Source organism: Anolis carolinensis, unplaced genomic scaffold (assembly GCF_035594765.1).
Source record: "Anolis carolinensis isolate JA03-04 unplaced genomic scaffold, rAnoCar3.1.pri scaffold_13, whole genome shotgun sequence".
NCBI classification, from domain to species: Eukaryota; Metazoa; Chordata; class Lepidosauria; order Squamata; family Dactyloidae; genus Anolis; species Anolis carolinensis.
Genome location: NW_026943824.1, coordinates 3473181 through 3487988, shown reverse-complemented (window position 1 = coordinate 3487988; position 14808 = coordinate 3473181). Strand labels below are relative to the sequence as shown.

The 14808-nt window shown below is 39.1% G+C and overlaps 1 protein-coding gene across 2 annotated transcripts in view; it reads right to left on the bottom strand.

Moving 5' to 3' along the window:
• mad1l1 (mitotic arrest deficient 1 like 1) overlaps positions 1–14808 on the bottom strand; it is a 527237-nt gene that overhangs the window by 412575 nt on the left and 99854 nt on the right. The window contains exons 1-2 of one of the 2 annotated variants that reach the window (XM_062964142.1): positions 10827–10978; positions 6742–6886 (exon numbers count right to left, since the gene is read on the bottom strand). In XM_062964142.1, the coding sequence (XP_062820212.1) occupies positions 6742–6886; positions 10827–10834 (153 nt within the window). In that variant the 5' untranslated portion in view covers positions 10835–10978. Of the gene's footprint in view, positions 1–6741; positions 6887–10826; positions 10979–14808 lie in introns of those variants that run through there. The other variant, XM_062964141.1, reaches the window with a different exon arrangement.

Sequence of the window (14808 nt, the reverse complement as noted above, 5' to 3'; positions counted from 1 at the left end):
ACTGCTATAAACCAAAATCGAAAGCCCATCTTTCTCCAGCCTCGATTACCATCCTTCCAAAGTCAATGTTGCAACCAAAGAGAAACTAAACCAAAAACCCTTCCGGCTAAGGATTAGAAAAGTAGGGACATAAAAAGCTTCTTTGTCAGAGGCTTTGTTAACTGACTTATACCTGTATAAGCCGTATAGCAGCTCTGCCTTGGCTGATATTGAAACAAAGCAACAGACCATGCATTCAGGTATATAATTCATAAGGTAACATATGGTGAAAACCACGGTGCTGTACTCAATGCCCAGAATTATGCAGATTTAAATTCACGCCTGCATTTTTAATGCTTGGTTTTGCACTGGAAGCACAGCCATCAATACACTGCGCTTAGTAAATTCCTCAAGCGTTAAGCTGAAAACCTCTTCCTTTCCATGGTCTCGCAACTCATTTTCCTTTAAGAGGTGCCACAAAACGATATTGGAGGTACTCTCCAAACAGCCCGAATAAAACAAGAAAAACGTTTTCAGTGTTCACTTCACTCTGGCAGCCCGTCTCCATTTGCTTAATATAGTCATGATATTTCACCCAGGTAATTATACTCTTTAGCTATCAGTAACAATTAAACTCTTGGAATTGGAGTTGCTTGATAAAGGTCTCAAAATAAAACAGCACACCCCAAACATGGGATTTCTAAATGTCAAGCATGCGAGTAATGTCTTGTGATGAACGCAATGATGAAACACGCCATTAATCAGCATGTATTACCCAGCCTCGGTATAAAACGAGAGCAATACTCCGTTTGGAGGGCTGAACAATTCTCATCACTGGTTTCATAGAAAAGGCACCAAATGCTTGCCTCTCTATATGTTGTAAGCCGCCCCGAGACCCCACTGGGGAGAGACACAGGGTGGGATACAAATAAAGTCCCATTCTCATTCATTCATTGGTGGGAAGATGCAATATATATTTGTATCTATATATATAAAAGGATAATGGAATCACGGCACCGGACAAAACAACTAAACTAAACGCCCCACAACCTCGAAAATTGACAGCACAACCTCTCATCCACGCCTCTACGTTCATACAACAAAAAGAAAAGAAAAATTAAGTCCTAGCCACAGAAACGTGTGGCCAGGCACAGCTAGTATCTATATATATAAAAGGGTAATGGAATCACGGCACCGGACAAAACAACTAAACTAAATGCCCCACATCCTCGAAAATTGACAGCACAACCTCTCATCCACGCCTCTACGTTCATACAACAAAAAGAAAAGAAAAATTAAGTCCTAGCCACAGCAACGTGTGGCCAGGCACAGCTAGTATCTATATATATAAAAGGGTAATGGAATCACGGCACCGGACAAAACAACTAAACTAAATGCCCCACAACCTCAAAAATTGACAGCACAACCTCTCATCCATACCTCTATGTTCATACAACAAAAAGAAAAGAAAAATAAAGTCCTAGCCACAGCAACATGTGGCCGGGCACAGCTAGTATCTATATATATATATATAAAAGGGTAATGGAATCACGGCACCGGACAAAACAACTAAACTAAACGCCCCACAACCTCAAAAATTGACAGCACAACCTCTCATCCATGCCCCTACGTTCATACAACAAAAAGAAAAATTAAGTCCTAGCCACAGCATTGCGTGGCCAGGCATAGCTAGTACTGTATATGAGGCCCCTAGAACCAGAAGAAATGAGAAAAAATATCAGTTTCCTCTCATTCCCCCCTTAAAAAATCAAATTGCCCCCCTGTGGGGTGTTTGCCCCACATTGGGAACCAAGAACCTGATCAAATGAATCATTATCAGCATGGGAGTTTCTGATGGTTAGAAAATGCAAGCTGAATTTCATTGAATTTCGAGAGTAACTCAAAGACAGAAAACTTCTCAAACACAAGGTCTGCCTTAGGGGGGAAAAGCTGATATTATACCGAATGTTATCTTGACTTTTCTCAGCCACGCATTCTGAAAATGTTTACAAAGTAGTTTCATCCTACAGCACTGTTTTCTGGCAATCCTTTCAACCCCAGACACTGGGAGAGTTATTCATACAATTAGTATTGACGGTTGGGATAATGCCTTCCAGATACACTGCATAAACAAGTTGGTAGAGCTGGTTAATCGATACATATATTATCCCGTTCGTCTGTCAAGAAAGCTCCGCTGAAATTGCGTTGTGCTTAATGGCAGCCCAAACTGCAAACCCCAAGCCACAAAAACATGGCTGAGCATCACTAAAAGACATCGGCGGTTTTCTGCTTGTAGAGAACCACAACAATGAAGTCGGGTGACTCCAAGCAAGAAGAGCAAGTCCTTTCTCCTCCTCGTTGAGGTTGTATGCTTCCATCGGGATTAAAAGCAGAAGTCCTCTGAACCCCCAGATGAGGCCCCCCAAGGTCATTTACCCGGCCCTTGTCCTAAACTTTAGACTTAGGGTTGACCTAAGCCTACCTGGTCTTTGGAGGTCTCTTTGCTTAGCTATGGCCTTGAGATCATCGAGATGGTATTTGAAGGTCTCTTTGCTTTGCTACGGCCTTATAAGACCATCTAGATGGCTTTTGGAGGTCACTTTCCTTACCTATGGTCCTATGTGACCGTCTAGATGGCCTTTGAGGGTCCATTTCCTTATCTATTGTCTTATGAAACCATCTGGATGGTCTTTGAGGGTCACTTTCCTTATATATGGTCTTCTGGTGGCCTGATGAGATAATCTAGATGGCCTTTGAGAGTCCCTTTCCTTACCTATGGTTTTATGAGATTGTCTAGATGGCCTTTGGGGGCCCCTTTCTTTATCTATGGTCTTCTCATAGCCTGATGAGATCATCTAATGGCATTTGAGAGTCCTTTTCCTTACCTATGGTCTTATGAGATCATCTAGATGATCTTTGGAGGTCTCTTTGCTTACTTATGGTCTTATGAGATCGTCTAGGGATCACCAAACAAAGGCCCATGGGTCAGATGTGGCCCTCCAAGGTCATTTACCTGGCCTCTGTCGTAAACTATGGTCTTATGAGATCATCTAGATGATCTTTGGAGGTCACTTGGCTTACCTGTGGTCTTATGAGGTCACCAAACAAAGGCCCATGGGCCAGATGCGGCCCTCCAAGGTCATTGACTTGGCCTCTGTCCTAAACTTTAGACTTAGGGTTGAACTAAGTCTGAAATGACTTGAAGGCACACAACAATCATCCTAATTTTGGACTATTTCATCCTAGTCCGGTCCCCCAACAGTCTGAGGGACTGTGAATTGGCCCTCCACTTAAAAAGTTTGAGGACCCCTGCGCTAGTTCCTCTTAGGACAGCAATGGGATATGGCTTCCTCCGTGTTCTTCACGTGGAGCATGTGGGCCTCCTGTAGCCATCCTGGACACGGATAGACCTTTGGCATGACCCGATTCAGCAGGACAGCTTGAGATACCCCAGTGCTGGCATCTTGTAGTGCTTCTTAAAAGGGCAGTGCCTTTTTTCTTTGTGAACGTGGATGAAGGAAGGACTTGAAATGTCACCACCGTGTGTTTATTATGCACCGCTTAAAAAGAAGCTGTTTTCCTTTTGGCTCCTCTGACATTTAAGCATTCAAAAAACCCCAATAATTGCGTATTGCAGGAGCTTTGCTCTCATGGCTCCTCCGACTCAGTTTGATTTCCAAGCTCTGTGGGTCATCCAGAAAAATCCGTCTCACAATTAGGAACAGAAATTGTTTTATTTATCGTGTCAGAAGCCAATTGAGAATTCACCGTTATAGTGAAGTATGTGTGTGTATTCTGCCCTCCTCTTTCCCCTTTCCAATGATACTTATTGCCACACAGTTTACCATAGAAGCTACTAATTAGATCATTAAATAACAGCCTGGGTTATAAAGCTTTCAGTGCAAAGTTATTATTTTTAACAGGTAATATATTTGCTCAATTTAATATTAAACTACACAATCATTTTCCGTTAATTAAAATGAAGTCCTCCGTCCGAGGGTTATGGGCAAATTTTGCCAAGTGAAGTATTTACATACTTGTCTCAGTCTTTCACCGTACAAATCAGTTACAACAGCAAAATCGAGTAAGTGAGCAATTGCACAATGGACATTTTAAGTGGGACTGCATAGAAAACAAGCAGTAAAGCGCAGCTCGCAATGGAAACGAGTCCACAGAGACAGGTGCTTTCAAACACTACTATAAGAGCTACAGCTTCAGTGACAAAAGCTGATATATGAGAGTTTCAAAAAGACTCAGTGCCCTCGATTTACATCTTGAATCCACCTGTAACAAATATCTAAACAAGATGCAGTTTTATAACATGAAGGTGCTTAAAAAAACATTGGGTCAAGCAATGGATTAAAGAGGTGCGGAGGTCTCAAAATAATCTATCCAGAGATTTCAACCAACATTGAACCTCCAAATCTATGTGGCTAAGTCTCTGCACTGTCACTCTTGTCTGTCCTTTAGAAATGCTATGTAACATCCTGGAGAATCCCATATTGAAGCTTGCAATGCAGGGACAGATTGACATCAAACCTTAATACAGGACGCGCCAAAAAGATGGACCTGGTTTTAAATTGCTGCATCTCTGCAACCACAAACAACCCATGAATGAAACTCTTACCAATTGAAAAGATGGAGCATAGAGTTTCAAAGAACTGCCACTAATAGGTTTTTAATCAGTTCTAAGGACTTTAACTGTTTTTGAAACTATTAATATTTAATTCTATTTTAATGTTTGTATATTTTTAAGTTTTAAATTGTACTGTATTGGTTTTATTGTAAGCCACTTCTGAGTCTCTGTGGTAGAAAGAAAAAGTGGGGTATAAATAAACATAATAATACAGTAGAGTCTCACTTATCCAACATTCGCTTATCCAACATTCTGGATTATCCAACGCATTTTTGTAGTCAATGTTTTCAATACATTGTGATATTTTGGTGCTAAATTCGTAAATACAGTAATTACTACATAGCATTACTGCGTATTGAACTACTTTTTCTGTCAAATTTGTTGTGTAACATGATGTTTTGGTGCTTAATTTGTAAAATCATAACCTAATTTGATGTTTAATAGGCTTCTCCTTAATCCCTCCTTATTATCCAACATATTCGCTTATCCGACGTTCTGCCGGCCCGTTTATGTTGGATAAGTGAGACTCTACTGTAATATGAAATCCAGCATATCTATCTTCTCTGCTGTGTCATGCAGCATCGTTGTGTCAATAATAATAATAATAATAATTATTATTATTATTATTATTATTATTATTATTATTATTATTATTATAAGACCTGGCTCTGGCTCACGAATGGGACCCTGAAGAAGGAGACAGAAGGCCTGATCCTTGCAGCCCAGGAGCAAGACATCAGGACAAAGGCAATTCAGGCCAAGATCGAAAAATCAGCTAATGACCCAAAATGCAGACTGTGCAAGGAAACTGACGAAACCATTGATCATATCCTCAGCTGCTGTAAGAAAATCTCACAGACAGACTACAAACAGAGGCACAACTATGTGGCCCAAATGATCCATTGGAACTTATGTCTCAAGTCCCACCTCCCAGCAGTAAAGAACTGATGGGATCACAGACCTGCAAAAGTATTGGAAAATGAGCAAGCAAAGATACTGTGGGACTTCCGAATCCAGACTGACAAAGTTCTGGAACACAACACACCAGACATCACAGTTGTGGAAAAGAACAAGGTTTGGATCATTGATGTTGCCATCCCAGGTGACAGTCGCATTGACGAAAAACAACAGGAAAAACTCAGCCGCTATCAGGACCTTAAGATTGAACTGCAAAGACTCTGGCAGAAACCAGTACAGGTGGTCCCAGTGGTGATGGGTACACTGGGTGCCGTGCCAAAAGATCTCAGCCGGCATTTGGAGTCAATAGACATTGACAAAATTACGATCTGCCAACTGCAAAAGGCCACCCGACTGGGAAGTGTTCGACTTGTGGTTTTGTGAAACGAAATCCAGCATATCTATCTTGTTTGCTGTGTCATACAATAATAATAATAATAATAATAATAATAATAATAATAATTGCAATTCCCAGTGAATAGACAGATCCTTGCCTCAGTCATTTGCAAGATGGCAACCACGCAACTTAGCGCCTGATGAGATATTCCATATTTGCTGAGTTATTTTTAAGCTTGTTTCTGGCTCCAATGGGTTAATAAAACTTGTTAACTCATTAAACAATTTGGAACTTTTTGTGTAATTGTGGTGCCGGGCTTAGCACAGCAGGATAACCACTGTGCTGTAAAAAAAGTCCTGCCAATCGAAAGGTTGGCAGTTCAATCCCGGGTCGGGATGAGCACCTGCCATTAACCCCAGTTCACCTGCCCACCTAGGAGGTCGAAAGCAGAGATGCAAGTAGATAAATAAGTACTGCTTTTAGCAGAGAGGTAATAAAGGCGCCCTTAAGGACACCACATCATTATTATATACAGCGTTGAACTTGGGTCCATCATTTTGAAATGTGCAACATGAACTTCAGCACTGGTTCATGTGTGTAGACCAGTGGATCCTAAACTTTGGGTTTCCAGGTGTTTAGGACTTCAACTCCCAGAAATCCCAGCGAGCTTACCAGCTGTGGAAGCTGAAGCCCAAAACACCTGGAGGCCCAAAGGTTGGGAACCACTGGTGTAGATGAAAAGAAAATAAAGAAGTTGCATGTGACTACGAGGACGACTTCTCAGTGAAGGAATATCCAGACAAAACTAACTTGTTGAATCCAAGAGACTTACCATGATGAGGAGATGCTCACGTCTCTGCAAGCACTTGACCATGGCTTCATGCTGCTCACGCTTTTTCTTCTCCTCCAGAAACTGGTTCTGAACCTTCAGTAATTCCTCCTGGAGCTGCTTCCGCGCTTTCTCCAAAAGCCTGGCACTAAATAAGACAAAATGACCAAAAAAATTCAGTAAGTTTCAATGGCATGGTTCTACTAAAAGTCGTTCATTTTGATAGGGTTCACTGTTCATGGTTTCATGTTACCATGGAAAGTCCAGGAACATACTGAAGATACAAAGTCATACCCTACAAGACTTGCCGTAACGGAAGTGTGATACAAAAACAAATCAAAAACAAGTTATCATATTAACTACGCTAACAACCACCATGTCAGATGACACAGAGAAGCCACTGAAATCCACAAGCATGTGGATCATTTCAACAGAAAGGAGCAAACCATGAAAATGAACAAAATCAGGACAGGAAATAAAGAATAACACTCAGAAAACAGGGGAACTCCAAACAGGAAACAATCAGGGCCAGCTATCTATTTACAGTAGAGTCTCGCTTATCCAACGTAAACAGGCCGGCAGAATGTTGGATAAGCGAAAATGTTGGATAATAAGGAGGGATTAAGAAAAAAGCCTATTAAACATAAAATTACATTATGATTTTACAAATTAAGCACCAAAACATCATGTTATACAACAAATTTTGTTATGCAATGCTTTTGACACAAAATAAATAAATAAATACAACAAATTGTCAAAAATACACGATAATGTTATGTAGTAAATACTGTATTTACAAATTTAGCACCAAAACAATGCAACATTCACTACAAAAACATTGACTACTAAAAGGCAGACTGTGTTGGATAATATAGAACGTTGGATAAGCGAGAATCTACTGTAGGTCAGAGTTCTGCTAGTGCTAAGAAACCAATAGATAACAGATACAGTAGAGTCTCACTTATCCAAGCTGAACGGGCCAGCAGAAGCTTGGATAAGCGAATATCTTGGATAATAAGGAGGGACTAATTAAGCCTATTAAACATCAAATTACATTATGATTTTACAAATTAAGCACCAAAACATCATGTTTTACAACAAATTTGACAGAAAAAGCAGTTCAATCCACGATAATGTTGTGTTGTAATTACTATATTTACTAATTTAGCACCAAAATATCACGATATGTTGAAAATATTGATTACAAAAATGGCTTGGATTATCCAGAAGCTTGGATAAGCAAGGCTTGGATAAGTGAGACTCTACTGAACCATAATAACAACTAGGTGTAGCTGCATACATTGGCTAAACCCTAAATAATCTTTTTGGTTCCTAGGGTTAGAACCTTAAAAATTAATGACCACAGCCCAATCGCTATCCAACTGCTTTCGGCTACGAAGTTTAATATTAAATAAGTCAATGATTTGAAGTGGTAGAGGCAAGTTCCAGTTTAATTCAACACTATTCATGTACCAATTTAATAGTTGGAGTGTAAAATAGATTCCCTTCCATTGTCATATTCAGGTGGGAAAGTTAATCACGACGGCTATGAATCGGCTGTGAAAAACGGCTGATTTAATAACCAGAACATCACTGCGCCCCTGTCCTTTTTTTTCTGTTTTAATTAATTAGTTACACAGAGAATGGAACCTTTGCCATGGAGTGCCATGTACATCTTCTGTTAAAACAATTACGAAAGCCAGAAATTTCAATAAGACAGATTCTCAAAAGGAAGGCATGGTTTTTTTCTGTTTCATTCCGAAGTTTGACCGCTAAGATTTTCGAAGGCAGATGAAAGAACCCAATTTTATGCATGACCATTCTCGGACAGACTGACTGTAGACAATATAGCGATGGAGAAAAAGTGTGTTATTGTAGCTAAACGCAAAAATGAAGATTGCAGTGAATTTTCATTCCATCTGGGAACAGGATCATCTTATATGATGAGGCAGAACGGACTGGCTGAGATTCAGAACATCCTGAAGAGTTCACGGTTTTCCTATTATTGCTCTTAAAGAACGGACATATGTGATTTCAAATTTAACTGGACTTAACAATTCTGGATCTGAAAAGACAGTCAGTAGATAAGAGAGAGTTTCCTCTTGGTTCATAATAGAAGGGCAAATATGCAAACAAACCCAAAAAGGTAGGAAATGCCAACCAATAGTATTAACTTCTGCAGGAATTAAAGAAGGACTTTCTTAAGGAAAGATTAGGATCCCTATGCCTTTTTGATCATGGGATATAAAATTATCCATATCAACCATAATTGAAATTAATGGTTATGTTCCATAATACAGTAGAGTCTCACTTATCCAAGCTAAACGGGCCGGCAGAAGCTTGGATAAGCGAGTATCTTGGATAATAAGGAGGGATTAAGGAAAAGCCTATTAAACATCAAATTAGGTTATGATTTTACAAATTAAGCACCAAAACATCATATTGTACAACAAATTTAACAGAAAAAGCAATTTGTTATGTTGTAATTACTGTATTTACGAATTTAGCACCAAAATATCACGATATATTGAAAACATTGACAACAAAAATGGCTTGGATAATCCAGAGGCTTGGATAAGCGAGGCTTGGATAAGTGAGACTCTACTGTAATGATCTATATATATAAAAGGGTAATGAAATTTCGGCCTAGGACAAAACAACAAAACTACACATCCCAGAAACACCAAACTTGGCAGCACAACCCCTCATCCATGCCTCTACGTTCATACAACAAAAAGCTCTAGCTACTCCAGAAAATGGCCAGGCTTTGAGACTGCAAGGCTATTCACTGCTATTCCACCTGGCCAACAAAGGATTCCCATAAGCCACAGCAACGTGTGGCCGGGCAAAGCTAATAATAATAATAATAATAATAATAATAATAATAATAATAATAATACCGTATATACCCGAGTATAAGCTGACCCAAATATGAGCCGAGGCACCTAATTTTACCACAAAAAACTGGGAAAACATTGACTCCAGTATAAGCCGAGATATCAATAAAATTACATTAATTGAGGCATCATTAGTTTAAATGTTTTTGCATCTTTATATCAAACTGTAATTTAAGATATGACTATTCAACTCTGAGTAAATCATTATTTTCATCTTCTTCAATGTAAATGCTTATGTATCCTTTTAATAATAATAGAGTGAAATAATAAATGTAATATAATAATAAATGCAGTAAAATAATAAATGTAATAATAAATAGAGTAAAATAATAAATGTATTAATAATAATAAAAATAGAGTAAAATAAATGTAAAAGTAACAACAATAATAGAGTAAAATAATAAATGTAATAATAATAAGAATAAATGCTGTAAAATAATAAATGTAATAAAAATAGAGTAAAATACTAAATGTATTAATACTAATAAAAATAGAATAAAATAAATGTAAAAGTAACAACAATAATAGAGTAAAATAATAAATGTAATAATAATAATTAATAGATTAAAATAATAAATGTAATAATACCAATAATAATAGAGAAAAATAATAAATATAGCATATATACTTGAGTATAAGCCGACCTGAATATAAGCCCTCCAGGACCCTCACCTGAGTATAAGCCGAGGAAGTTTTTTTTCAGTCCTAAAAAAGGGCTGAAAAACTAGGCTTATACTCAAGTATATACAACAACAACAACAACAATAATAATAATAATAATAATAATTTTATTTTTATACCCTGCCTCCATCTCCCCAAAGGGACTCGGGGCGGCTAACATGGGGCCAAGCCCAGGCAATCACACCAAAACAGTTTAAAATACATACATCATACAAAACAGACAAATTAAAGCAACCAATTGTTTTTTTCACCACTCAGCTAAGATTTGAACTGGAAATGCTTCAGCTCAAAGCTTGTAAGTTTTAGCTACTAAACAACACCAGCAACGTCACACAGTACCCCCCAGACCATGTTCAGCATTATTGGATGTTTTTGCTATCATCTAAATTGGCAAAATCAAAATTACAATCCCTATCCCTCCATTAGGAATCCCAGTGTGCAAACACTGAAGCAAAGTGCATAAAAATGTTTGAAATAGCTCTGTATCTTTACATTACATATCTACTGCACCTTCCCATTTAGTAGAACTTGATGAAAGGGAGTAAACCTGGGTCTCCTTCTACTCCAAATCTCCTAAATTGCTCCAAACAGAAAATATTATCTCAAAACCTGGTTGCAATAAAGTTGTTATGGCTGTTTGCACCACACTCTTCCAGGTGTGACCAATTTGGTGCTGTGTTGCCCAGCTGTGCCAACTTTCCTACTCCAGATTGCAAGACTTCAGGACTCAAGACTAGATTACGGAACCAGATGCAGCTGCTGTATTTCAGGCTTCCTCCATTACAAGGGTTTTATTTATTCATTTATTTATTTACAGTATTTATATTCCACCCTCCTTTCTCACACCGAAGAGGACTCAGGGGGGATCACAATGCACATATACATGGCAAACATTCAGTGCCATTATTAGACATATGACATATATAGACACAGAGGCAATTTAACATTTTCCAGCTTCCGGCTTCATGAGGTTATGCTCGATTCTGGCCACAGGGGAAGCAGCCGCTTCACTGTCCACTTGTGACAACGAGTCCTTGATGGATTACTTCCTCATTCTTCCGCACACTGCTGGAAGGTTTTATGGTGTTGTAAATTAGTTAAATTAGCCTCCCCACATAAAGCGGTACCTAAGTTTTCTACTCGACGGATGCAACTGTCTTTTGAGCTGTATAGGTCAACAGCAATGGTCGGGAGCTCACTCCAACCCGAGCTGGTTTCGAACTCATGACCTCTCGGTCAGTAGTGATTTATTGCAGCTGGCTACTAACCAGCTACACCACAGTGCAAATCCTACAATTATTTTAAGTTGGATAACTGCGCCGGGCTGTGGCACAGCTGGCTACTAACCATCTGCAATAAATCACTACTGACCGAGAGATCATGAGTTCGAAGCCCGGGTCAGGTTAAGCCCCCGACTGTTAAATAGCCCGGCTTGCTGTTTGCCGGGCTAGGTACCACTTTATGCGGGGAGGCTGATTTAACTAATTTACAACACCATAAAACTGCCAGCAGCATGCGGAAAGGAATGAGGAAGTACTACTATCAAGGACTCGGTGTCACTCATGGACAATGAAGCGGCAGCCGCCGCCCCCCCCCCCCCCCCCCCCCCCCCGTGGCCAGAATCGAGCATACCCTCATGAAGCTGGAAATGTTAAAAAAAATTGCTTCTGTGTGTGTGTATACTGTATGTTGTTTGTCTGATGGTATTGAATGTTAGCCATATATATGTTCACTAGCTGTGCCTGGCCACACGTTGCTGTGGCAAAATGGTGGTGGTATTGGTTAAAAATTGTTGTGTAATTTTTATTTGACGTTATTTGCAATTTTTTATTAATTTTATTGTAAGTTATATTTTTATTTATTATATTTTATTATTTTATTGTATTATTTTTAGTTATTTTCTGTTATTATAGTATTTTATTGTATTAATTTTTAGGTTTTTTTATTATTTTTATTGGGTTGCTAGGAGACCAAGTTGGAGGAGCTTAGCCTTCTAACTGGCAGCAATTGGATAAAAGCAATTATTCCTCTCTCTCTAATTAGGACTTTACTTTTCTTTTCTTTTTGTTGTATCAACCTAGAGGCATATATGATGGGTTGTGTTGTCAAATTTCGAGGTTGGGGGGCCTGTAGTTTTGTTGTTTTGTGGGTGGCCGTGATGCCATCACTCTTTTATATATATAGAAGATTGTAATCCGCCCTTCGGGTGAGAAGGGCAGAATATAAATACTGTAAGATAAAAATAAAAAAATAAATAATGAAGGATGAGTGTGCCATGTTTGGTCTAGATCCATCAAGCCATGGAGTAGCCTTTGTGGTACAAACCAAGCAACATACATACCTACTTTTGATAGACAGATGGGATGAGACGGATACTTAAAGGTTCAGCAAATATGGTCAACTGTCATGCTATAGCAGCCGTAGTTCAAAGTCAATGGAAGGCACCTAGCTGACGTCTATCCATTTCCCTTTTTGCCACCGTTCGAGAAACTCATCCTGATACGTTGGATAAACTTCTGTCTCTTTTGAAGCCAAGTCATTGTTCAGTCCTGCCCTTTCATTTCTCAAAACTCATAAAAAATTAAACCTCACCTCCAATGGTTGAACTAAACTCAGTAAAGAGTGGCATTTTCAGAAATCTTTGCCCGTTCAAAGTATATGTTCTCTCGCAGTCTCGGAGAGGAAAGCCCACTTTTGTGTTTATTAATCTATGGCTGTTTCTCACCGAATGTAGTGGACAGAACTTTGTATTCCCAGCACTCTTCCAATGCTGCATTCGGCTCTAATATAATCTTAATGATAAAACTCCACTTTCAAGAATGTCCTCCGCCATTCTAAGAACAATGAGGGAAACAGTGAATAAGAAGCGACAAGACGCATTTTAATAGCTTCTCTCTCTAGAAAAGAAAGCAAAGTAACCGCAAGTCTACTCAAAAATATAGTGAGCAACGGAGAGATATGTTCTGTTTATCTGTTTGTTGGAGAACAGCATTAATTCAGGTCTATACTTTCCATACTGGACAAAGACCACGAAAAGAGCACATGAGGCCAAAGAGGAATTCCGTGTGGATGTATGAACCCAAGGAGTAACAGATGGGAGAAGATTTATATCAAATGCATGGCCTTAAAACAGTACAGACATGGGACAGCTGGCAGTATAAGCACATTTCGGGCACATGGAATAGATCGTATATTGAAATAGCCTGCATCAGACATGTCCCAAGCGCATGGGTACGGCACATAAAATGTAAGACCAAAAAAGAAAGACAAAAATGTGCATAACTCTTGCAGGAAAGTGATGGAATTAGCTAAAGAGGACCTTGAGAATGATGCCAAGGGTCCTATTTATCTGAACGCAGACATGTCTGTGCCTAAATTAACACAATAACCATCTGCGGCAAATGGCATTATTATATCCCTTCCTGTTTAGAAAAATCTTTAACGTTTTGTCGGAGGCTTTCATGGCAAGAATCATTGGATTGCTGTGAGTTGTCTGGGGTGTATTGCCATGTTCCAGAAGCATTCTCACCTGACGTTTCACCCACCTCTGTGGCAGGCATCCTCAGAGGTTGTGAGGTCAGTTGGAAGCTAGGCAAGTGAGGTTTATATATATGGAAACCATGAAAATAAACAAAATCTGGCTCCCAGTACAGTAGAGTCTCACTTATCCAACATAAACGGGCCGGCAGAATGTTGGATAAGCAAATATGTTGGATAATATGGAGGGATTAAGGAAAAGCCTATTAAACATCAAATTAGCTTATGATTTTACAAATTAAGCATCAAAACATCATGTTATACAACAAATTTGACAGAAAAGGTAATTCAATACGCAGTAATGCTATGTAGTACTTACTGTATTTACAAATTTAGCACCAAAATATCACGATGTATTGAAAACATTGACTACAAAAATGTGTTGGATAATCCAGAATGTTGGATAAGCAAGTGTTGGATAAGTGAGACTCTACTGTATTAAAAAAAACCCTCTAAAATCAAGTAAAGAACAACACTCAGAAGACAAGAGAATTCCAGACAAGAAACAATTAGGGTCAGTTAACACCTCCCAACAAAGGATTCCATCAGGCAGGAAGCAGCCAGGCTTCGAAGCTGCAAGGCTATTCAATGCTAATCCAGCTGGCCAATTGTGACATTCACACTTGCCTCAAACAGACAAGAGTTCTTTCTTTCTCCCACCCTGGACATTATTCCACAAATATATAAACCCCACTTGCCTAGTTCCCAACAGACCTCACAACCTCCGATGGTGCCTGCCATAGATGTGGGCGAAATGTCAGGGGAGAATGCTTCTGGAACATGGCCAAAAAACTCACAACAACCCAGAATGTTTAATGTTTTCTCAATGGTGCATTACTTTCTCTCAAAGTCTCTGGGGCAACTTTGGGACCATGAGTGGTCCAAAAAATCCATCAGTACCTCTCTATCCCAGCACCACCGTCTCTTCCCTTACCAAGAAAATGATTCCATGGGG